We start from the raw sequence: 24,963 nt of genomic DNA on the forward strand, positions 1-24,963 counted from the left end.
CAAAAAAAAAACACAAAAATCAGAGGCTGACTACTTTTGGAATTCTCAAGATCATCATTTTGAAACCACGCCATTGTTCCCCTTCTCCTCCTCCGTTGAATTTTGTCGGACTTGTGAGCCAATTCAAAATTGGTTTGTTAATTAGGCTGCTTAATCGTAATTAAAGTAGACCGAAACGGTGACGTTTAGTGGTACCAAATAATTTGGTTTGGTTCTTCCTTGTTCCTTCTTCTTCGTCCCCGGTGGTGTTTGCTTTTGGATGCGGAGATTGCTTGCGACTGCGATTGCCTCATCCACGGCGAAGAAAGCTTTCCCCAGAGTAGGAGCTGCTGCTGCTCGAGCTTTTTCTTCTTACCGAGAGAAACTGAGAGCTGGGCTTCTTCACTCCTTGAGGTTTGAAGATGCGCTTGATTTGTTCTTTGAGATGGTTCAGTCCCAACCCTTACCTTCCACTGTTGATTTCACTAGACTACTCACCGCCTTTGCCCATATGAAAAGGTATGACACCGTCATCTATCTCTCCCAACAGATGCAACTCTTTGGCATCTCTCACGATCTCTACAGCTTCACCGTTTTGTTACATTGTATCTGCCGATGCTCTCGCCTCTCTCTTGCTCTCTCTCTTCTTGCCAGAATGATGAAACTTGGGTTTGAGCCCAGCATTGTCACGCTCGGCTCTCTCATCCATGGGTTCTGTCTCCGCAATCGGTTTGGCGAGGCCTTGTCTCTGGTTAATTCAATCCTCAAATCGGGATATGAACCCAATGCTGTTATCTACAACACTCTCATTGCTGGTCTCTGCAAGAGCGGTCATGTGAATTCTGCCTTGGAGGTTTTCGACCTGATGGAAGAGCAAGGACTCCGAGGGGATCTTGTCACCTACAACACTCTCTTATCCGGCCTTTGTTATTCTGGTCGATGGAGCGAGGCCGCTCGTCTGCTGAGAGATATGATGAGTAAGAGGATTAACCCTGATGTCATCACTTTCACTGCACTGATCGATGCGTTTGTCAAACAAGGCAACCTTTCCGGGGCTCAAGAGCTTTACAAGGAGATGATACAAAACGCCATCGACCCTAACCAGGTCACTTACAATTCACTCATCTATGGGCTTTGCCTGCACGGTCACCTATATCACGCTCAAAAAACATTTGCTCTGATGCTAAGCAAGGGTTGCTTCCCAAACGTGGTCACCTATAACACTCTCATTTATGGATTCTGCAAGTATAGGATGGTTGATTACGGGATGAAACTCTTCCAAAGGATGTCTCATCAAGGATTGCTTGGTGACGCATTCACTTACAACATTCTTATCCACGGTTATTGTAAGGTGGGCAATCTTCGAGTTGCCCTGGATATATTCAGCTGGATGGTCTCTTGTCGAGTTACTCCCGATATTGTTACCCACTGCATTTTGTTACATGGTCTTTGTGTTAATGGAGAGATTGAAAACGCACTGGCGAAATTCGATGATATGCGAAGAAGTGAAACGTATGTTGGTATTGTTGCATATAACATCATGATTTACGGGTTGTGCAAGGCGGATCAAGTGGAAAAAGCTTGGGACTTATTTTGTGGACTCCCTTTCCAGGGAGTGAAGCCTGATGCTAGAACATACACTACCATGATATTAGGATTGTGTAAGAATGGGCCAAGGCGTGAAGCGGATGAGCTGTTTAGAAAAATGAAAGAGGATGGGATCATATGCCAGTTGAATGGCATTTAGGAGAGCATGGCACAACTTATCAAGAATTCGGAATTCTCAGCTAATGTCCTACTTTTTGTTGTTGTTGTGGAACTTTGATTGTTGTGTTGCAGTCACATCATAAGAGGGATTGTGAATTGAGTTAATCAGGACAAGTCTGAAGTGTGTGGTGAGTGGATGGTAAAGAAGCACTCAAGTACAAAACTCTTGCAGGGGGTAATTTTTGGACATGTAAATGTATGCATCTAGAAATTTGAACTGATTTAGCATATTGTATAGAAGACTTGTACATCATGACCCAACTCTTGAGTTATTGAAAGTTGAAACCATCTCAAATTCTCAATATAAATATTGGAAATTTGTTCTATACCAAAAACAGTCATCATATATCCCCAAGGTACAGTATTGTAGTGTTTATTATGCATATCTTTGGTTGTCTTATGAGTAATCTGATTTGGAATTAAAGTCTCATAATGGAATTTTTTAGATGAGAAAAAATCAGGTGAAGTTTTGTCTATAACAATTGTTTTGAAACGCTGCCGTTTTGGGTAAGGAGACCTTATTGTTTACTCAGCGACATCTCTGATCGCCGTAGCAATGGTCGTCGTTGGTAGGGTTCGTCGGCGCACACATTGAGAAAGAGAGATTGGGAACGAAGCCAATCCATTTGGATGCCGAGATTAATTCCGATAGCGTCTTCGTCAACGGTGAAGGGGTTTCTCCGTCGGCATTGTCTTCTGCTGGAGAGAGGTAACAATCCCGAGACTTGTCCCTCGATTTCGTCTAGACCTTTCTCTGGTGCGAGCCGTCATCATTACCGAGAGAGATTGAGAAGTGAGCTTCACTCTATTAAGTTTGATGATGCTTTTGGTTTGTTCTGTGACATGCTTCAGTCTCGTCCCTTTCCTACCATTGTTGATTTCAGTAGAGTTTTGACTGCCATTGCTAAGATGCACAAGTTTGATATTGTCATCTATCTCTCTCAGAAGATGGAACTCTTTGGAGTTTCGCACGATCTGTATAGCTTCACCATTTTGATTCATTGTTTCTGTAGATGCTCCCGGCTCTCTCTTGCTCTTGCTCTTCTTGGAAAGATGCTCAAACTCGGGTTTCACCCCAGCATTGTCACCCTTGGCTCTCTCCTCCATGGATTCTGTCTCCGCAACAGATTTCAGGAGGCTCTATCTCTCGTTGATTCTATGGCCGGGATGGGATTCCAACCTAATGTTGTCATCTACAACACTGTCATTAATGGTCTCTGCAAAAACAGAGATTTGAATAACGCCCTCGACATCTTCCACGGAATGGAGAAGAGAGGAGTCCGCGCAGATGCTGTTACTTACAACACTCTGATAACTTGCCTTTGTAACTCTGGTAGATGGAGCGACGCTGCTCAGCTTCTCAGAGATATGGTGAAGAGGAATATCCATCCTAATGTAGTCCTTTTCAGTGCGCTGATCGATGCATTTGTCAAGGAGGGTAACCTTTTGGAGGCTAAAAACTTGTACAAGGAGATGATCCGAAGATCTTTAGATCCTAATATTTGCACTTACAATTCCATCATCAACGGGTTTTGCATTCACGGCCGCCTACGTGACGCCAAACATATGTTTGATCTGATGGTAAGCAAGGGCTGCGTCCCGGATGTGGTGACCTATAATACTCTCATAAAAGGATTTTGCAAGTCTAAGAGGGTAGAAGATGGGATGAAGCTCTTTTGTGAGATGACTCATCAAGGATTGGTAGGCGATGCATTCACTTACAACAATCTTATCTATGGTTATTGTCAAGCGGGCAAACTTAATGTTGCCCAAAAGGTTTTCAATCGGATGGTTGATTGTGGTGTGCCTCCTGATATTGTCACCTACAACATTTTGTTAGATTGTCTATGTAGTAACGGGAAGATAGAGAAAGCATTGGTTATGGTAGAGGATCTACAAAAGAGTGAAATGGATGTTGATATTATTACATATAATATCATCATTCAAGGGATGTGTAGAACTGATAAGGTGAAAGAGGCTTGGTGTTTATTTCGTAGCCTCAAGCTCAAAGGAGTGAAGCCTGATGCTATAGCATACATTACAATGATATCAGGGTTGTGTAGGAAAGGCCTACGGCGTGAAGCGGACAAACTGTGTAGAAGAATGAAAGAAGATGGGTTTATGCCAAGTGAACGCATAAATAGTGAGGCACTTAGAGATCACTACACAAGCTTATCAGCTGAACTCATTAAAGCAAATCATGAGTAAAGCGGTCTGTGCAGATGCTTATGACAATAAAATCAAGGCCATCAATATGTTATTTTGATGGGAGACTGGACAAACTTCAAAGTTATGTACCAACTCCAAAGCCATTTTGTTGATTGCCTTTGGGAAAGTTAAAAAGTCTGGTGGGAAAAGAAGCTCTAGCGCATAGATAAGTAGTCGTGTACATGTTGTATCTTTCATAAGCACATTTGTTGCATATACATACAAACACAATGATTTTTACCAGTTGTGAAATCTGTATGCTTGTATTTGATAATCCCAAATAACAAAATACGAATTTTAACCTCCACCTTGTGTTATAATCTCTTATACGCAATCAAGTTTCACTGTTAAGCATGCCTGTTATAATGATGCCATCAAGTGAAGTGTAAGCCCTTTTAAGTAGTCCATACATTTTTGAATACAAGTCAGGCCAAATAACAATACAAAGTGGTCCTTAATCTTCTATTTGATCCCAAAAAAAAACAAAAAAAAACTTCTATTTGACATTCCAATTTTTCTCTGTTATACAAAATGGATCCAACAAGGAGAAAACTACAGTAAGACAACTGGAAGCTTCCATATTTTGAAACTGAGATCTCCATCTGAGATACATACTCTTTGTAGTTGAGCTTACTCTTCTATTTACCAAGACCCTCCATCACTCTACTGCACTTGAATCATCCCATCTCACTGGGGCAATGCTCGATGCCAAATAACCAGAAGCGCGGGCCTGATTCAATCATTTCTTCCCTCCCAGCTCATTCTTCTCCTTCCTGATCACTCTATAATTGATCTCTTCCCTGCCAATTAAAATAAATAAAAATAGATTCTTTATTATACGCAAAAAGATGAAATGGGTTTCCTCAGAACTAAAGAGTTTCGGAAAAAAGTCTAAATGTGACAACACCTAGTAGCAACCGCGACTGTGTCACATAAATGATAGTATACTACCAGAATACGAACTATCTATCTTTCTTTCTTTAAACTATACAAATATTTACTCTTTGATTAGTGAGAGATAAATTGATTCCCAGTTCTCTCGCACAGCTGATACAAAATATCTACAGAATAATAATGCACTCGTAGTAAGAATCCCCTAAGCAAATAGATATCTCAAAAAAAGAAATGGCTGACCTGATCAGACCAAGCTGAAATGTCTTTCTTCTGCGTCATGCACTTCTCATCTCTGCACTCTGCGTTGTATTTGCGGTTCTAATGGAAGTGACCAAACCTCGTTAAAAGCAAACTCCATGGCTGCCATAACCTCCAAGAAGGTATACACAAACAACACAGCTCTCCAGATTGGCATAATATGATATCTCTGAACCTGGAAGCAACTTTTAGGAGTGGAGAAAAGCTAATCATTTGTAGCTGGGTCAAGAAGTTTCTCAGGTTGTCTCACTACTTGGGCTTGTTTCCGCCTGCCCACCACACTTCTTGGGTTTCTTCACTAGAGGGAAGGCAAGAGGACCCAGTCTTAACCGAGCAACACCTGCTTCTTCCTTTAATTCTGCATCTCTGCTCTTCACTGGTGTCCTTTTTTTGCGTGATATACTAGGACCATATTGTGCAATGGTCACTTCATTTGCAAGCTCTGTCTTCTCGATGTCCTTAAAATTACTGCTTATGCGACGACTACTCGGATCCAAACTCAACCAAGGACTGTTTGGAGAATCCTTGCCTAGTTCTTTGCCAGAATCAACATCTGTTGATGCTATTTCTACCACAGAGCTACTGTTATCCTGTGAAAGTGTGAGTGGAAAAGTTAATCACCAAGACCATTTACAAGTCACAGAAACACACAAGAAAGACAAAATCTATATATCTAGTGGAAATTAGGATCCACATATATTTATATCCTATTGTCACACAATGGCGAAAGTCGAGAGCAAATAAATTAACTGCGAAAAGAACCGCAACTTACTTTATCTTGAATTTCAATGATTTCTTCGCATTCTGAGCCTTCTTCTCCTTCAGAATCAGCCATCTCTTCACACTCAAACTCAACATGTTCTTCTTCCATCATCTCTTCCTCAGAGTCACTTAATTCCTCCTGTTCCATCACTATACCTAGATTAGACTGATCAGCCATCTCGTCAATGCATCTACTAATATTATCACTTGGTGCAGTTGATCCAGGCACTTCAGAGCCGTCGTTACGTTGAGTCATGCAGATGTCTGGAGCTTCTGAAATATTTGCTGCACTACCACAATTGTTTGCCTTAGAAGAGCTCGAGCTTAGATAGATATCTAAGTTCACATTTTTACCATGTTTGGTAGAGCTTAAAGGTTTCAAGCTGACATCATTATGACCAGCACCAGGGATTGAAGTGTGCTCAACAGTATCCTGAAGTTGACATAATTTGTTTTTCTTGCCAATGTCTGGGACTAAGTTCCCACGTCTACTAGTAAGATAACTCTTTTCATACTCAGTTCTTTGAAGAAGAGGATGAAAACAGCTGTCGCCCTGTGGTGTCTCATGTTCGTTTGATGATGAATTTTTGGGGAGCTGATCAGCTGAGTGATTGATTTGTTTTGAACTGTTGAAAAGACTTAGCAGCTGAGGTCGATTGTCAGAAAAGAAACTAAAACTAGAACCCCCTGGGTCTCTGTTTGGAGGGAAACATGTAATCTGTCCTTTCTCAGGGGTACGGAACAGTAAAGGATGCATTTGTAGATCTGAATTACTCTGCTCGCCCATCCCAGAGGATCTCTCTGGAGGCACATCTTCCTGCAAATCTACCACTTTCTCGCTACCGGGACCGTTGTTATCCCCGTCAGATGAAAAGCAAGGAGGTTCAATACCCAAATTTTCCCTCCCAGAAACATTAGACATGCCATCCTTACTGATACAAGTTTTGGAGGATGTTTCAGTCTGATTCTTCGCAAATACTGACTGCGAGATGACACGGACCGAAGATGGAAGGTTAAGGGGAGGCAAATCAGGGGCTAGTCTCACAACACTTCTGTTGCATAGTTTTCGAGTACGATATGGTCGCATAATTATAGATGCTCTTGAGGCATTGGGTGCTGTACCAGATGTGTGTTGGTACAGAGGAATGAAGGAAGGTGCAAGCCTCTGCGTACATGTCAGAATTTGGCCACCACAAAGATCAGGATTTTTGGATCCTTCAACGGTACATGTTTGTAATGACTCCTGTCGATCACCGGGAACATTCTTTGCCTTGTCAAAGGAGTGCATAGATGCAGAATAAAAGAGAGTTGGCATGCCAGGCCTCCAATCTGCTAAAAATCCTTCATGTAGGTATGCCTCACCTGAACTTTCGACCAATTCATCTCCAACATGATATTCATTGGCTTTAGAAGCACCATGATGACCCTGCAACATGTGATGAAAGATGAACAAAGCTAAATTACATATTTTTACGAGAAAACCAAAATTAACATATTCAGTATGGATGAGTAGTATGATTTAAGAGGTAACCACATATATGAAAGACAGACCTCTTTTACAGATGCCTGCTGCTCTCTGGACTTTCTTTTTGTATCATAAAGTCTCCGCTTTTCCTTCTTTACAGCATCTAGCTTATATGATTTCTGAATTCCAAGGGCAGTGCGCAATTGCCGTGGCAGTGTGGTTGGGTCTCGATAAGGCACGACAAATTTCCATACAGACATCCAATCATATTTGAAGTACTTAAGCCCCTGAGGATTCAATTTATACTGAGCACCCAAACACCATTTCCAATAAGAATTGCAAGAGAATGCACTTGTCAGGTTACCTCTTGTATACGTACTATCTCTTGTGGAGTCAGGGGAGAGCTTTTCATCCTCAAAACTGCCTGTGGGTGACAAAATTTACACATACACACCAGTTAGGAGAAAATCTGCATGACCTTAAAATTATGGCTGGAACATCTTATTAGGGACAGAATAAAACACATTCGTCTTTTGCCATCAGTTGGAGTCCATCTTAAACATGTAATGCTCATTTGCATAACGTATGTTCGGTATAAAAGCATACAAGATGGTCATCCAACGTTCTCATTTATGACAATGAGTTCGTAATCAGATTTCTTTTATGTGCATGATATAACCCATATATATGTAATGGTTTCACAGTGTTTATATGCTAGCAAACAAGTTCAGACCACTGAATTTACGGATTCTATAGCCAGACAGAGAAGTATACAAATAAAAAGGTGATAAACTAAATCAAGCATATAACAGACCTTAATTGGATTCTCTGGGGCTTTAGATGATCTCCGGTTTTTCTGCCTAACATAAATCTGAAACAAATACAAGTCGGACATATTAGAAGACATGAAAGTCTTTTATTTCTTTATCATCAGACTGGTTGACATGAAAGCAGAAGAATGACAGACTACATCATTTGCAACAGGACATGAGTCGACGTGAAGTCTTAATATCTTCATATTTATCTAAATACTTCACAGGTTGTGTTCATATAGCACTTACAAGAACTAAGATAATGAGAGCAATCTAATCAATACCAACTGATTACTTCGTAACCCAATGACCATTCCTAGATCTGCAGAAATTCAGTGATGATTACCTGATGCTCGCCTTTACATGGAAGAAACCGCTGCTTTATTGTCTTCCAGTCTGAGTTATATTCCATTATTCCAAGAGCCAGTAATCTGCGTTGAAGCAGCACAAGAACTAAATTTCCGAGTACATTAGTAGATTAGACAAAAATAAAAAGGGAATGGAACTTACTCATCTTCAGCATCAGTGAAAAGGACCCGATTGGCGACAGCTGCATGAGGTGGCTTGTGGGGATACAGAGATACTTTGAACAACGGCAAAAACCTTTTAGCTAACTTGGCGATATCCTTGTGGACCAAGGCAACAGATTGCTTCTGGGCTGACTCAACAAGTGTAGCAGCTAACGTCTTCTTAGATTGCTGCTGACCTGATGGTGACTTACTTGAAATAGGGGATAAACGAGGATTGTTTATGATCTCACCACCAACTTCTTGGTGAGGAAGTGTAAATAATGGCACTCTTTGAGACGAAGGATCAAAACCGGATTCCACTTGAGAGCGTCGGTAATCTTGAACAGCTACAATGGTTCAATAATCAAGAGAAATTATATTGCATAAACAGGTAAGAAACATAGAGAATATATCACCCTACTTTTGAACCAATAACATACCGTCAGAAACATCAACTAGATATCTTCCAGCTAGATCGACAACATCCAGAACCGATGATGCGGAACCAGAGAGAAGAAGATGACTTGGGCGTGAAATATATCCTTGGTGTTGATTGAGCATCTCAGATAGAAGTCCTTGGACTTGGGTCCCAATGTGCTGCCGCGAATGATCAAGGGCACAAAGAGAGTACACTTGGATAAGAAGTTGAAGGTGATCCTGAATCAAACAATGCAGTTCTCCCATTTGGGCTTGACTGAAGCCATTAATTGTCCTGTTTCCTGATGAATCCACTGCTTCAGTAGCAGAAAACCTTCCAGCAGGTGGGGCAATGGGTAAGATAGGTACAAGAGGGCGTAATAATCTGCCAGCCTGTTCAGGAGAATTGTTATTGTGGTGAGAGGAGATGTTTTGCTGTCTCTTCTGCCTAGTCACGGGGCGTCTCTTAGTGGTTTTGTTGTCACCTGTTGTGACCTTTTCCGGAATAATTTCCTCGTCATCAGTCTCGAGTGCTTCCTCAAGTTCGATCTCGAAGTCTAAATCGTTATCCTCATCATCGTCGTCGTCATCATTAGTTCCACTCTGTGCCAAGGGAACCTCAGTATCACCACTATGTAAAACAGCAGCCAGAAACTTGCGGTATTCTTCCTCATCATCGACATTTGGAATATCATCCTCATCATCGGTCTCCTGGAGAAAAGCCTCAAGATCATCAAGGGTGAAGCTGGCAAGGGAATAGCGAGCTCTAGTCCGCTTGCAGATTGCATCCTCCTCCTCCTCAGTTGAGGTAATACCTTGCTTCTGAGTTTGGATCACGCCACACAATTGTTGTCCGTTATCATTTGGCTCTACAGTCCTCTCATCATTGGAACTTGGCTCAAAGCCAGCCCGTCCTCCGGGATCAAGAGAGTCCTGAGGGATTGGTTCTTGGCTGGGCGTGGCGATTTCGTGCATTGCTTGGCTGCCCTCTAAGGTTTGGGAAACAGTGCTATTGACAATTTCACCATCAAGAGTCTCAACTTCAGAGCTCAAACTGGAAGAAGCTTCACGGGAAGGAGTATCCTTGAGGAAAGGATTGAAATCAACATCTTCCTCCTCGTCATACTCGCACTCTGCTTCTTCTTCTTCATCTTCCTCTTCGTCATCCGCATCAGATGAAGCAGCATCTACGTGGAGGGACGACGGTTCAGAGATGGGAGGTCCTGATATTAGGGCTTCCAATTGATCCAACGATTTCATGACTAAATTAGGGTTCCGCTATCTAACCATGACAACAATTGGAGCAAATTCTCAGACCACAACGGAACCAATTCAATGTAATATAATAAGATCAATCTCCTAAACACCTGATTCCTTCGATAGACACAAGCAAGAACCTTAAAAGGAGCTACAGTTTAGAGCAAAACCGCAAGAGAAGGATTGAAGAAAACGTGACTGGGAAGAATGGATTAATAATAATAATAATAAGGATTGGGAGAGAGAGAGAGAGAGCTCTGTCTCTTCTCTTTTTCGGAAGACGAACAAACAAACCAGTCGGGTCGGGTCGGTTGAGCGAGAGACCTTTTTTTCTCTTTTATTAATTTGTTTCTATTACTACATTAATATCATCTTGTTTATTATTATTTACTTACGTTAATCCAAATAAGTTTTGAGTTAAACATTTGGGCTTTACCATGAGGAAAAACATTTGGGATTTACCATGAGAAAAAACATTTGGGCTTTACCATTTCAATTTTACCTAAAATAACAGTTAATTCTTTTTTACGGATGACGATTGGATCAGTAAAGTGGACATTGTCATTGGATGGATATGATAACTTTCTTTCTTTCTTGTTTCAACTCCATCCGTCCATCCGTATGCTCTTACTATACCAAACACAGTAATAAGTTTCAAGTAAAGTCCTTTAAACACAAAAGCAAAATATAATCTCCAGGCAAAGAAGACGACTGCACTGCTGTCTCGTATTTGAGGTTTTATATAATAAAACGCAACATGGATTTGGGTAAATTATAATAAATGCAGCGCAGCTTAAGTTGAAGATTGGAGAAGTTTCTTGTAGTCATGGAAGGTTCCATGGAATGGTGCAATCCTGCCGTCTGACACTACCCACAGCTCATCCACACTTCCCGATATTAGATGCTCGTCGTGACTCACCTGCATAAACAACCAACAAATATTGATTGCTTCTTCGTCTATGAATCAATAAACCTGAACCGATGATTTGTCTACTGGACAAGGATTGAGAGAGAGTACCATGCAAATACCGCCTTGGAATAAGACTAGTCCTTGGATCAACGCTTCCACAGCATCCAGATCCTGAGAATTTTTAACATTCCTACTTTTAGCAAACTGTAATCCTTCCTTATTTAAGAAGATGCATAAAATATAAATATATGTAGCTTACAAGATGATTGGACGGCTCATCAAGCAATAGCAAGTGAGGTTTCTTGAATGTTATCTTCGCAAATGCAACTCTGCTTTTCTGACCACCTAATTTCCCATTCACATCCAAAAACATTAGTGAACCGTAACAAATCACTATCGCCACAACACATAATTAAAATAGTTCTAGTTTCGTTCTAGGGCTTGCATCTACAATTTTGTGGTTATAGAACTCCAAACACCTAAAGATACCTGATAAAGTGTACATGGGCTGCAGGGCAAGATTTCCAGTAACCCCAAGAGAACCCAAGTGACTTCTGAGTTTTTGTTCCGGTACTCCCTGCAACATCAATCAAATACAAGTTAAGACATCTTGCCAAGCCGAGGGCTTGTAGATTTTTCGCTAACTGAAATTGTGCTTGTAACTTGTAAGAAGCAAAGAAATAGACAATACTGTAAACACTAATTAAACACCAATATATGAAACATTTTTAACTCGATTACAATCTCATGTTAATTGAAACATAAACAAAAAGAGGGATATTACGAGTGTGGGAACTTACTGGATAGCAGCGCATCATATATAGGAGAGGATTCGAAGAAAGGTCTAGCCCATCCACATGATGCTGACTAAAGACAGCAACTCGAACCTGCAAAGGATATCAATACACCATATCAGAACCACCAAACTAAGCATTCACACTTAACAGAGCAGAAAAACAAGCAATCAGAATTCTAGGTAATGAAACCTTAAGATTTAATAATATCATTGTCAAAAAAAAAATTCAAAAATCAAATGCTTATTTAAGAGCCCAACTTCTTGAACCTAAAAGGGGTCATCTCATATGATCCTGAGGGACAATATTCAATTTGTTGTTTAGGTAAAAGAGTAGTCTTCTGCCATACCTTAGCAGAACGGAAAACTGTTCCAGAGCTTGGTTGCAGGTCCCCGGAAATAAGTTTGAGTATAGTTGATTTACCAATACCATTGGGTCCCACCACTGCAACGAGAAAACCATATATAGAGATTAAAATGTTGGGAAGAATCGTAACAAAAAATTACGTTCTACATGTTTTTTGATGCTGTGCGTATTGGTATCCACATATGATAGATGAAGATTTATAAACATGTGTAATCTGTGAGATCTCATAATCAAGGGAAAGGGGAGCTTTCTTACTTGCAATACGGCTGTCCAGATCTATTCCGAAGTTTAGGTTCCTAAACAACAACGGACCACCAGGGTAGCCAAATGATGCATCACTGTAGAAAGAACGAGCAAAGAAATTTAGCATGTTGATTCTGCATCCTCCTCATACCAAAATTATAGAAGTTTCTGTCAGATTCACACAGCTGGTTTCTGGAAGTTGACAAACCTAAAACTGATAATGGGAGGTCCAGGCTTATCGTCAGGAGTTGGGAATTCAAATTTGTAGCTGCAAGAGAAAGACAATAGGTCAATGTATAAAAGGCAGAAGCTGAGAGTATATATATAAGAGGGGCTTGCTTACTCAGGATCATTAATAACTTGATCCACATGAGCCAGTCGGTCCAATGCCTGAATCATAGACACAATAATATTAGAGCATCGCTGAACGCCAACATTTAATCACATAAATAGGTGTAACTGTTGACACCTTGATTCGTGACTGAACAAGAGACGCCCTCTTTGCATTGTAACGAAATTTATCAATGAACGCCTGTAGCAGAAAACAAGATATCAAGCATCAAACTGAAATCCCCATGTTGGAATACTGTTAAAAAAACAGGGACGAGTTGAAAACAGAATTCATGAGTTCATTTTTCCAAAAAAAATAGAAAAGAAACCTGCATATGTGACCGTGATCGTTCACTTGATTCAAAAGCCTTTTGCTGATTTTTCACTTGTTCTTCCCGTGTTCTTTCGAAAATATCATAATTACCCTTATAGGTACTTAGTTTTTGGTTTTGCAAATGAATGATGTCCGTGACCACCTGCAGCCAAAAACAAGTATTACACATGTCCAGAGATATTTGGGAAATAATAACAGCATGGAGATCAATAGAGAAAAAGTACCGTGTTCAAGAATTCCCTAGCATGGGAAACAACTATAAATGTTTTTGGCCACTTCGTTAGATATGTTTCTAACCATAAGACAGCATGGAGATCAAGATGGTTCTACCAAAGAGAGGAAATGAATGTCAGAACTCAGAAATCTGAAAACAAAAAGGATAGATTGATCTAATAAGGGAAACTTTATAAAGAAAACACACCGTAGGTTCATCAAGCAACAACAAATCAGGCTCTATAAATAGAGCACGAGCAAGTGCAATTCGCATCCTCCAACCTCCCGAAAAAGTATTTGTAGCTTTCTTCTGCATTTCTGGAGTGAAACTTAAACCCTGAAAATGACGTAGAGAGCGACATTTGCAAGTTAGCAGACTCAGAAGTTGGAGGCAGGAAAAGCACATGAAGATTTTAACAGGAGAGAGGACCCAAATCTAGCAATTTGTATGCATTATGTAGTGATGGGTCACGACTTGCGTCCAGATATGCATACCCTTGAGTCCAGATATGCATAACCACTTATTTATATCTATACTCTCAAACGGAAACTCTAAAGGGCTTCAGAATATTTATAATGGTAAAGAGAAACTTACAGCAAGGATACTAGCTGCCCGAGCCTCAGCAGTATAAGCATCAATTGCGTCAAGCCTTTTGTATATTTCTTCAAGTCTTTGAGACATAAGATCTGCTTCAATGGTGTCTTTGGTAGGCATTCCATCCTTAGCTGTGGGTTCTTCCATTTCTCTCTTCAGATAACCCAACAAGAGTCAACATTACCACCAAAGACAGATGATACGAAAAGACAAAACACCTGAATGAGTAAATACTAATTCTTATAAGTAAACAAGCTTGATCTAACCTGCTTTGCCAGTATTTGAATCTCTTCTTCTAACAGCTTGGTTCTTTCAACATCAGTGTTAAGAACACATTGTAAGGCTGTCGTCTTGTCACCGACCACTTCTTGTTCGACATGCAATATCTGGCAATTAGTAGGGATGCCCTCTATAGCGTGCATAGCCATATACCTCAAAAAGGTTGTTTTTCCGGTACCATTACGTCCTACAAGACCTGTAGAGTAATCCAAAGAGAACAAATTCCCATTTGTAAGCTAGAATTCTCTTCCCATCTATTCCTTGGATTAAACTGACAGCTAAAATAAATAATACCGAAGATCAAACCTACCGTAATGGCGTCCAAAAGAGAGGGTAATTGATCCATCCACAATGAGATCACGGCCTCCAACAGAAACATTAAAGTTATCCATATGAATATCTCTGATAGCAGAGCCACCACCAGTGTCATGATTGACACTTACAGTAGGCATCCCTGCTTTAGCGGCTTCCATTTCAGCAACATGCTGTTGATATTGTAGCTGCGAAAACAAAAAAAAAACTAGTAAATCACACAATAAAACCAAAATCTAAACAAATAAAAAGGAAGCAGTCATTATTCTATACCTCTCTTTGGCGATCATCCTTTTTCTTTCTCCTCTCGATCTTAGCTAAGTCACGTTCTGTGAGCAAAGGCCCATCCACAGGCTCTGGCTTCTTCTTCTTAACGGGTCCATCATCCATTCCATCGTTCATCCTTACAGGCATCGCAAGACTCCTCACGGTTGGTGTAGGCTTCACCAATCCATGCTTTCCAAACTTATCCGACAGTTTGCTACAAACCTACACACCACATTCTCCCAGTTACAAACGCAGCATTTCTTTATGTGACTATCTCAGCTCATTCAAAAGTGAGACCCTATTCGGTAATTCTTGAAACCATTTCAACACAGATATAAGTTCCCCACTCACAGAGACCCTAAAGAAATATCCCAAAACACACACACAGCAAAGATAAAACGAATCTCAGATGATACAACAATTGAACTGAAGAAGGCCAAGCTCCGATGATTTGCTTACCAAACGGCACTCGTCGAAATCAGAAACGCATTCAGCAGCGACGAGGAGCTCACCAACGGCATCAAAGGCACCTTCACCTTCCTCACCGAAGTCGAAATCCTCATCGGCGAGGACATTGATGATGTAGTCCATGATCGGCTCGTCCACATCCTGAGCTCTGCGTCCGAGCACTTCATAGACAACCGAGCTCGCAACTTCAGTCATGGCGAAACACAGAAGCCAGAGGATTACAATTGCAGCAATTCCACAAGTGATTTTGATATCTCTCTCTCGAAGAAGAAGAAGAAGAAGAAGAGCGGAGGGCGAACCTTTTTTGGTTTTAGGGCTATTTGGAACCTTCTGGCTCAGACAGAGAGTACACTGAAAAAGTGGACTAAACCAATCATATGATTTATTCCGGTACACCTTGTTCCTCTTTTAAGTCTTAAATCTTAACATTGGTTTAGTGCCATTGTGAAATCATTCATGTTTGAGAGCGATACAGTAAGATTAGCCATTTTTGGATTACAAAAACTAGACAGACCTCTTTAGCTCTCTTAATTGTTTTCGCCGATCAAAAATTTAAAACAAGTAAAAAGTGTCATATATATATATATATATATATATATATATACATATATATTTGTTACTAATTGACAAACTCAAGTTTTTATAACAATTGTTTGTAAATCTCTTTGACATCACCATGAAAGTCTCAGCCACACACAACGACAATGAATGAGAGACATGAGAGAGCGAGCTATCAACTGAACTGGATATATGTTGGACATGATGAAGCTCTATGAAGAGTCCTTAGATTGGCAGGCTAGCAAGTGATTGTTGTTGATGTCCTTCTCAACACCAATTCTCACAGTTTCAAGACACAATTGACACTTTCTCTCGGTGCGGGGAACATGCCCTTCAAGAAAATTGTTCGATCGGATAGTAGTGTGAGTTTAACCAATGCATTGTATTTCTCGACAAGATCCATTTTAAATGAATGCAGCTTCTTAATGGCTCAGTTACAGCTAGCCTCATTGAATTGTTTTGTTGTTCAGCCAAATCAAGTATTTGATAAGATCGAATCATTTTTGGAATATGAGTGAGTGCTTGTGAGTACAAAAAAGAAAAGACGACGACGAATAATTAGGCTGGCTTTATATATATATATATATATATGTATGTGGGTTTGGTAAAGGTTTTGAAAGAGAGATTACAATCATATATATATATAAACAAAAGGGAGAGATACGAATCACACTTAACTTTTATTAGAGGAATATAAATCAGATCAAAATTGGTACGTACAATATATATATATATATATATATGGTGCTCTTCTCCATTATCTCTCACTGCCACCATTCTAACCAGCATCCCCTTATAATGGAGAAAGGTGACAAAAGAGGATCCATAGTGCACCAAGCTAGTTGACTTTTGATTATGTGTTTCTCATTCATTTGTTGAAAAATAAACTATTACATCTTATTTTATGTGTAACTAATTGTAATATTCCTCTATAACTTTGCAATAATAATTATTAATTTATCCATAGCTTTTGATTGTGTTTCCAAAATGAATAACATGTACGTTTAGTCACAGTGTCATCTCCTCCACGTCTTATTTGCTTCTATATAACCCATCTCATATGCCTCTATAAAATCCCACAATTTTTTTATGTCTTGCAGATCTTAATATTAAGCTGTCAAAGAAACAAATAATCAAACATGAGACGATATAATACAAAAGAATTCGTATTTCTCATTGTTGTTCTTATTTTCACAATCACCTCCGCTCATGTTACTGACGCTACTCCTCGTCATTTTGTGATTCTCGGGTCGAACAAGGTATGTAATTAATTACTCAATTTCTTATATATGATCATATGATTCGTGTTATCGTGTACTGCCGAATTCATAAGTTGCTATCTGCTATCAAATGGAATTAAGGAATGGAATATAACTCTCACACACACACATATATATGAACATGCATGCATGCATCGTTAATTATATTATCTTACTAATTTTTCATGCCAATTTTCTACACTCTATCATGATAATTGGTAAGTTTTAAACATGGAATTATATGAAATTTTAATGTGAATGAAAAAAAAGGGTGTTGACATTAAGGAGAGTACTGGTGAAATAAAGGAGAGAGAGCTTGTGGAGTTTCATCTAGACTATGGAAGAACCGGAGCCAATCAAGATCATGAACCAGGGAAAGGAAGACCTTAAAACAACTTCACTACTCACTCATTTGGATATTATGATTAGTTTCATTTCACCACACCATAAAACAACTTCACTGAGTGCTCAGTTACATATATATTTATTTACCAATAAGCTTTTTTACCTGTAAAATATCATACTTACTATTTATTTATTTTGGTTAGAATCGTTTGAGGTAAAATATCAATATTTAACGTTATATACGTTTGCATGCATCATTGATATAAGTTTTTATCATGTAATATAGTACTGATTTAAGTCATTGACATTAAAATGTCAACTTAAATATTGTAAATTCATTGTTGTTTGTTGTTGTTGTTTTTTTTCTTTCTCGTTTGTGTAATCGTATATCTTTTACTCCAACGATGACAAATCAATTATCAATACATTATAAAAAAAATAGTTTAAAATAACTAATTGGTTATGAAACGTGCATAACTGTGTGTATCTGACGTCCATCAAATTGGTTATTCGCCTATATATATTACTCTTGATTTTAAAAATTAATTCAGTGTAAATAACACAAGCAGGTCACTATGCAAGTAATAATAATATTTCTATTTTTATGTTTATTCTTCCAATCAACATCTATTGATGTGGAGACGTATGCTCTTTATACATCTCAAAAAACACATTGAATACTAAAACTCTTCTGCTAAGAAAAAGGAAGACTTGTTCCAAGAAAACAAAACTCTCAGTTGTATACAAGTGATGCATTGTCATAAGCACATCATATTTTCCTCTGAGCTTTCGCATGAGCTCCCAAAGTTTAGCGTCACGTCATGTACTGACAGCCTCAGTGTGTTTGCTTTCGCTGCAGACGTCTCAAGGCACTCACTCAGGTCTGCATCACACGACACCGAGACCCACTCGCTGTCGTCGTCTAGATACTTGAGCTCAAACGCTGCCATGTCGAGCTTCAGCCTCTTGGCCACTTGCTGCTTAAGTTCCATTATGCTTACCGACTCTGCTGATATCTTGAACCTGATGATGTCTTCTCTGTACGTTGCCTTTATACTCACAAGCTTATTGTGGAGTGTTGTTGGAGATGCTGTATCTTGGCAGCTTAAGTGTGTCCAAAAATTAGCTATGTTTTTAGAGCTACTGTCCGAATCGTCCAAGGCCGTCTGCCTGGGTGTTTCTTGGTTGTGTGTTGGAAGCCGAAAACGTGTCTCGGATATAGGACCCACTGTGGAACACGAGACTGATGAGAACTACGGTGATGGATCTTGAAATTTTGCAGTAGAATACATGTAGCTAGATGATGATGATGAAAGGCTTTTACTTTACCTTTGCAAGAAGCACGCGATGTTGATGACCCTGCACTGTCTTCTGCATCTCTGTTTTCAATCTTGACATCTTGGAGATAACTTGGGGGAGATGTAGAAGCTGGAGGGAAGTTCTTTGCTGGTTGGTTTTCGATTGGAGATATTTGACGAGACCAAGGGCGAGGGGAGAGGGAGGTTAAATTGAGTGATCCATCAGCACCTTGAACTGAGTCTATAACATGTTTAAGTCGTGTGAGAGATCGGTTCACCTTGTTGATTTTGCGAGATGGCCACCGTGAGATCCCGTGTTGTCGACAAATACGTTTCATTGTTGTTGGGCAAACTGGAAAAAGAAAGCACAAATTTTTTTTAGTTTGCCATCAACAACTACAGTCAATAGACAAAGTTAAGAACATACCACCGAGGCTCTTTGCTGCATCTTTTAGACTACCAGCAAAATATTGTTGAAGCACTTCTATACTGATTGTTTTCTCGGTTTTCCCCCGCTTTCTTTCTGATTTTTTCACTGTTTTGGCCTCCGGTAAAGGTTCAAGCGTTTGGAACCTCTCAAACCCATCAGCAACTTCATTATTCTTTACAACGTCAGAGTTTAAGCTCAGCTTCTGTTTGGGAGCGTTGAGCTCAAGATAATCCTTAGAAATTGGTGCTTGATGATGTATCCTGATAGGTTCAAGTTTCGAGTAAACCATTCCGTCTTCTGAAGCTTCCACAACTTCAAGAGATATTTCGTTTTCACAGAGTTCAGTTTCAGAGACAACCTTGAGACTCGAATAGTGCTGCTTCATTGTCTGAAACAGAGAACCCAACAGACAATCTTGCTCACTCTTGTCTGTGATGGCTGGAGGAAGAAAGAATTCAAGAACATACTCATCGTCCCCCGTATACGTGCTCTTTAAGCAGACCGCGAAACAACTGGTCAACTTGAACATGCGTGCATAATGTACTAATGGGTAGTCAGTTTTGCAGAACCTGGTAACATCCCTACAGAAGCAAAGATTTCCAGACAGAAACGCTCTCCCAGCAACACCTTGTCCCTTCTGCAGATGGTGTTCAGCACAAGCGTCTCTGAAACCCCAAACGTGAGCGTCCACAACATAAACCGCTAAATCACTAGTAGACATACAGACTTTCCCCATACAGCTTCCATCAAAGCTCGAACAGCTCTTCTTAAAACCACCACCAAAGGCCAGAACACTGCGATGCCTGCAAGGGACCCATGTCTGAGCTAAAGGCAATTTGTAGGTCTCGCACACCACAGTCAGTATCTCCAAAATCTCAGCCAATGCATTTTGGCGACCCTCATTGCAGATCTGGTATAGGAGAAGTGAAAAGGAAATGAAGATCAAAACGACAAGGAAGAGCACTAAATGAACTCAAGACAGTTCTTGAAAGTTTCTGAAAGAATACTCGAGATTTTGACAGTGGACTCGCAGATAACCTGAGTTGTCTCGTGGTTCAATATTTCCGAAGTTTTCAGATTCACGGCCTGCAACACAGCCGAAAACGTTAATGTCACTGGAAGATCAAAGGATACTGATAAAGGAGCCAAAAAAAAAAAGAAAGGAGAAACAAAACCAAACCTCAAGCGCTTTACAAACTTTTTCAACCTCAGGTGCATAATTAATCTTCGGAGAAGTCATAATAAGCTCGACAACCCCAACACAGAGCTGCCTGGATGGTTCAAAGACAGGCAAAGCCAAGGTTCCCTGAACATTATAGTGCAAGGCGTGACCAAGGCGGGAGAACTCTTTGCTGGAGTAATACTGCACATTGGGAGTCCACTCAGGTAACTTTTTCCTGAAAACACGACCAGGAAGCCCGAGGTCTCCGTCCCGTTCACCATCAAGGGAAAACATATACGTGAGGGAAACCATCCTGTATTGATTAAGGCCATTACTATTGGGACCAAGAACAAATGGCTGTCCTGAAGTTGTAAGAACATATCGCCCACGGTTTTTTACAGGCGCCCAAACCTGAGCAAGAACGTGTTGCTGTCCCGTTGATTCCTTGAAGAATCTAAGCGCTTGAGTCATCTTGGCTTTGATAGCGCAGTAAGTATCTGGATTCTCCAAGGGCGTTATACCCCATAAGGGAGAAGGAACTTGATTGGTAGTCTCCTTGGTCGTGGTTTCGGATTCTGAACCTGCATTGCGTCGATTCCATGAATTTTAAGATCCAAGCAATTTCAACTAAATCTCAAGATCAATGCAATGAAGAAGATTCCAAGGAGAATAATACTGAATAGGAAGCATATCCACAAGTACATTATCCGAATTGGATTCTAGAATCCTAAACTTTGCAACGGATAACACTTACTGGCAAGTAAAAGGGAATAATCGGTGAAGCGAGTGGGAGCTCCGTAAAGGTCGCCGCCGACATCTCCGGCAGCTTCGGAGAAGGACCAGAGAGGAGAGAAAGGCTGCTCGGAAGAAGAGAAAATGACCGGAGACTTGAAATTGGAAGAAAACGTGATCTGATCTAACGGCCAAGAACCGCTGAGATCCAAATCGTCAAGTTCCATCAAGCAAGCAGGGACGGGAGCACGTGAGAAGACCACAACAAAAAGAATAAACTCGTCTGTCAGAGTAGTGTGAATATCCCCGGGGAGTTTCAAAGCGAAACTGTGATTCAAGCAAGCTTCAACACAACACAGAGAGAGAAGGAGAAGAAGAAGAAGAAGAAGAAGAAGAAGAAATAAGAGGAGAAGACAAGTTGTAAATATTTTAATTGAAGACATTTGATTCCACGCTGTACCATTTTACCCCAACCACTAGAATATCTTCCCATTCATGCAAATTCTTTATTTTTATTTTCGGACAACAACAAAAAAAACATCGAATTTAAATTTTTCATTTCCCCCAATTCGAATTTTTCTTTTTAAAATGGTATTTTTAGTAATTTATTGAGGAAGTTTCTAAAATTAAAATTGATATTGTTTGACCATCTCTCTTAGAAAATATTGGCTTTGACAAATTTCGATACGATTTTTTTATTTTATGTTTGTTTGAATTGTACAATTGTTAATGACCGAGAAGATTATACTATATGGTGAAGGTTTTTTTTTTATGTATATCACACATTTCACAAAACAATGAATTGATTATGCTTAAGACGATTCTTACACGTCCAGCACCAAGAAAGTTGTCATATGCATATTTTATGCGCCTAAAAAGGCTTTTAAGACGTAATTAGGCACTAAGTGCTTGTTGTGTGTGAGTAGAATAACAACGACTCCTTTACTTAATTCCATTATTATGCTCTTAGCAAACTTCTAATTATCATTAATAAATCAATTATTGAACCCCCCAAAAAAAAAAAAAATTCTTGATAAACGGAATCTCACTTTCAGAGATGAATAAAAAAGCTAGAAACCACTCAGCCACTTTCAACTACTTACCCAAAGTGGATCATTACTTAAGCCCTTTCCCCTTTGTTAATTCATTCATATTTTATATTAACAGTAGTAATGTGTTTTTTTCCTAGTGGGGACGTCTGTCTAATCACTAGCATTCTTTCTTCTAATGATATCACTAATTTGTTATTTAGCTGTTAATCAACAATAGTTTAACACCAAAGAGAAGAAATTCTTGCAAAGTAAATCCCCACTTGTATGCCAAGTTGACAAGTGTGTTTGGCAATGGACATTTGTGTGTCCTTTACTGACCTTTTCCTTCTTCCATATTTGGACAGTGTAAGGTAGTTAATCAAAGGAGCTTCCCGGCTACCTACACTACGTTAAAGCATCTCCAAAACTCGAACCCTTTTATCCAAAACTAAACCAAATCCGAGACAAACAACCAAACTGAACTAAACAATTCATCGTAAACCAAGCGAAATTGATTATCCCCACCCCCAATAAAACTCGGAATCACATAACGATATTTGAATGCCTATACCTAGCTTTGAACTCCCCTAAATTACTGACATCGTGTTCAAGCAAAGCATCCAGGAAAGGGGGACAAGGTAACAAAATGAAAAATAGTGACACTGAACCTTAGAACGGTGATATGGAAGAACAAATTGATATCGCAACAAAGTCTCATTTGCAAAATCCAATTAACCAAATCACTTCTTTTGAGACATACTTAGTCGCTCCATATCAGTCAATACACGATAACAAAGTTTTACGACCTGGAGATTTCCAAGAACATAAATGGAAGAGAAGAGACGAGCAGTGAGAAAAGTTGGATCTTACACGATACGCTCCAGCTCTCTGGCGTAGCTTAGAGTCTGGTTGATGAGTTGCAGAGACGGAATCTCTTTGCACGGTGCAGTTTCTTTCGCTTTCTGAAAGACAACAAACCCGTCCTTCACTTCCCACTCAGGGTGTTCCTATAAGATTTGACAAAGCATAAATCGCGTCAATGGTTCATGGAACTAAAAAGGAATCCAACACTTAGCACAAATTTTTTTTCGTTTACCTCTTTGACATAGGTTGAGAGTTCTTGATCAGAAGAGAACAGCAACATCTGCCGAGCATCACTGATAGAGACATAATCATAAGCTTTCTCGCTGCATCCAGCTATTTCATCTCTGATAATTCAGTCATAACAAACAAAAGATGTGAAAACACACGACAAGACATGAGACTGAACTAAGCCAGAGAAGGAAGGACTGACTGATACTACCTTATGGTCTTTGCCAAGAGATCCATGAAATAGACATAAGTTGCATCAGGCGCGGTCTGTCTAGCACTCAACACACGGTTGTAGGCACCTTCCATGAACGACTGCTCAAGCTCTACTGCATGCTTGATGCAAGGATTCTCCAGTGTAGCTGATGAAAGTAACTCAAGTTCGGTGTGGAATTCAGCAATTCTATTTTGTACAAGCAGCCTCAGAAGGTTCAGACCAAGGATAAGATTCTCCTGTGCAGATGGGGGAAGACGGTTCCTGGTACAGAGGAAAAGAAGATATGTTAGACACATAAGAAAACATTGCATCCAAATGGAAAAGGATAGTGTTCAGAAAGTTGGTTCTTTCTTCACCTAGCATCCACATAGTAAGGTTTCAACTGGAAGAAATCTCTCTCAAAAGCATCTTGGTCCTCGGTTTTTACGCTCAGAACAACAGCATGCTCATAAATGTCCCCTAGAATTCACCAATTGTCAAAAAAACTTAAGCATATAATCCATAATAATATAAATTTACCATTTACTCAATCCACAAAAATCGCAGCAATTAAAGGTTAATGTATACCCAGTAAACAGTAATCTAAAAGCTAACGTCGTGCATAGACAGACAAACTAAAGCACAGTAAAGCCTGATTGCAAACCCTCGAGTTTTGTGACCCTTAAGAGGTATAAACTGAAGTTAACTAAATAAGTCATGAGGAGAGAAAAATACAACATACTCCATACAATTGATGGCAAAGCAAAACTATAAATTCCCTAGAAACAAGCCATCTAAAACCCAGTAATGAAAACAGAACCTTACTTGCAATAGTCAACTCCTGAGCTGCGTTTGGTGAATTCTCGAACAAAGGAGGAAGACTAGTGAATTTGGTCAGAAGAACCTGAAGAGCATAACAAATAAAAACCACCAACATAAGAAACTATCACCGGTCAATTGCAACCCAGACTAACCCAACATGTTCTACTCACATTAACGATCTCTTAAACTAAAAAGCAGCACTTAAGCTATTCTGCTAAAAGATTTCCAACTCATTGATAAAAATCGAAGCTATCATAGATTCGAACTCTCACGACAAAACCTATCAATTTTCCCAAAATTCATTTATCAAACATGTATATGCAAAGAAGTGAAATCGAAACAAATTAGGGTTCAAAGAAGAGCGAGAGAGATACCTTAAGCTGAGACAACAGATCACTACAGGTATTGTAATCCTTCCTCGCAAACGCCGCCTTGAATCTCTCGAACTGCTGTGAAACTTCGGTTAGCTGCGGATCCATTGCTTGAGCTCTCTCTCTCTCTCTCTCTATCTTTTTCGCTTCACCGGCGACGATTCTTTTCTTCTAGATTTGCTTGCTCCGAAACTGGCTTGATCGGGAAGATAAAGACTGAAACAGTAGTAG

At 39.8% G+C, this 24,963-nt stretch overlaps 6 protein-coding genes across 8 annotated transcripts; 2 read left to right on the plus strand and 4 right to left on the minus strand.

Annotated features, from left to right (window-relative positions):
• The first annotated feature begins 45 nt into the window (after positions 1-45).
• Positions 46-2,072, plus strand: LOC17895986 (pentatricopeptide repeat-containing protein At1g64583, mitochondrial). Of its 2 annotated transcripts, XM_023787793.1 has the most exons (2): positions 47-498; positions 634-2,072. In XM_023787793.1, the coding sequence occupies exons 1-2, from the start codon at positions 260-262 to the stop codon at positions 1,724-1,726; spliced, it is 1,332 nt and encodes a 443-aa protein (XP_023643561.1). In that variant the 5' UTR covers positions 47-259; the 3' UTR covers positions 1,727-2,072. The 2 variants fall into 2 exon arrangements, with proteins under 2 accessions (XP_023643559.1, XP_023643561.1); XM_023787791.1 differs by having other exon boundaries at positions 46-2,072.
• A 193-nt stretch (positions 2,073-2,265) lies between these two features.
• On the plus strand, positions 2,266-4,257 carry LOC17895921 (pentatricopeptide repeat-containing protein At1g64580). The gene has a single exon (XM_006302070.2). The coding sequence runs from the start codon at positions 2,377-2,379 to the stop codon at positions 3,952-3,954; it is 1,578 nt and encodes a 525-aa protein (XP_006302132.1). The 5' UTR covers positions 2,266-2,376; the 3' UTR covers positions 3,955-4,257.
• Positions 4,258-4,389: 132 nt separating this feature from the next.
• Positions 4,390-10,624, minus strand: LOC17895894. The gene is made up of 9 exons (XM_006300592.2): positions 9,095-10,624; positions 8,656-9,001; positions 8,492-8,576; positions 8,148-8,204; positions 7,698-7,757; positions 7,420-7,620; positions 5,879-7,294; positions 5,089-5,696; positions 4,390-4,754 (listed from the first exon to the last, which is right to left on the minus strand). Exons 1-8 carry the CDS (start codon positions 10,329-10,331, stop codon positions 5,343-5,345), a joined length of 3,756 nt encoding a protein of 1,251 aa, XP_006300654.1. The 5' UTR covers positions 10,332-10,624; the 3' UTR covers positions 4,390-4,754; positions 5,089-5,342.
• Positions 10,625-10,901: 277 nt separating this feature from the next.
• LOC17896373 (ABC transporter F family member 3) lies at positions 10,902-15,697 on the minus strand. The gene is made up of 18 exons (XM_006300716.2): positions 15,431-15,697; positions 14,978-15,193; positions 14,703-14,892; positions 14,380-14,588; positions 14,114-14,266; positions 13,727-13,855; positions 13,530-13,631; positions 13,301-13,447; positions 13,111-13,173; positions 12,985-13,031; positions 12,850-12,909; positions 12,654-12,736; positions 12,382-12,476; positions 12,039-12,125; positions 11,728-11,815; positions 11,498-11,583; positions 11,347-11,409; positions 10,902-11,247 (listed from the first exon to the last, which is right to left on the minus strand). The coding sequence occupies exons 1-18, from the start codon at positions 15,632-15,634 to the stop codon at positions 11,122-11,124; spliced, it is 2,148 nt and encodes a 715-aa protein (XP_006300778.2). The 5' UTR covers positions 15,635-15,697; the 3' UTR covers positions 10,902-11,121.
• A 2,461-nt stretch (positions 15,698-18,158) lies between these two features.
• On the minus strand, positions 18,159-21,597 carry LOC17895218 (protein NLP6). Of its 2 annotated transcripts, none has more exons than XM_006300642.2 (6): positions 21,246-21,597; positions 20,510-21,072; positions 20,368-20,415; positions 19,327-20,239; positions 18,931-19,251; positions 18,159-18,829 (listed from the first exon to the last, which is right to left on the minus strand). In XM_006300642.2, exons 1-6 carry the CDS (start codon positions 21,448-21,450, stop codon positions 18,360-18,362), a joined length of 2,520 nt encoding a protein of 839 aa, XP_006300704.2. In that variant the 5' UTR covers positions 21,451-21,597; the 3' UTR covers positions 18,159-18,359. The 2 variants fall into 2 exon arrangements, with proteins under 2 accessions (XP_006300704.2, XP_023643558.1); XM_023787790.1 differs by lacking the exon at positions 21,246-21,597 and having other exon boundaries at positions 20,510-20,804; positions 20,903-20,992.
• Positions 21,598-22,901: 1,304 nt separating this feature from the next.
• LOC17895876 (26S proteasome non-ATPase regulatory subunit 8 homolog A) lies at positions 22,902-24,930 on the minus strand. Its single transcript, XM_006302629.2, has 6 exons — positions 24,736-24,930; positions 24,365-24,443; positions 23,917-24,019; positions 23,558-23,821; positions 23,351-23,462; positions 22,902-23,261 (listed from the first exon to the last, which is right to left on the minus strand). The coding sequence occupies exons 1-6, from the start codon at positions 24,838-24,840 to the stop codon at positions 23,121-23,123; spliced, it is 804 nt and encodes a 267-aa protein (XP_006302691.1). The 5' UTR covers positions 24,841-24,930; the 3' UTR covers positions 22,902-23,120.
• Between the last annotated feature and the right edge of the window lie 33 nt (positions 24,931-24,963).

The sequence above is a fragment of the Capsella rubella genome, unplaced genomic scaffold (genome assembly GCF_000375325.1).
Source record: "Capsella rubella cultivar Monte Gargano unplaced genomic scaffold, Caprub1_0 scaffold_2, whole genome shotgun sequence".
Taxonomy (NCBI): Eukaryota; Viridiplantae; Streptophyta; class Magnoliopsida; order Brassicales; family Brassicaceae; genus Capsella; species Capsella rubella.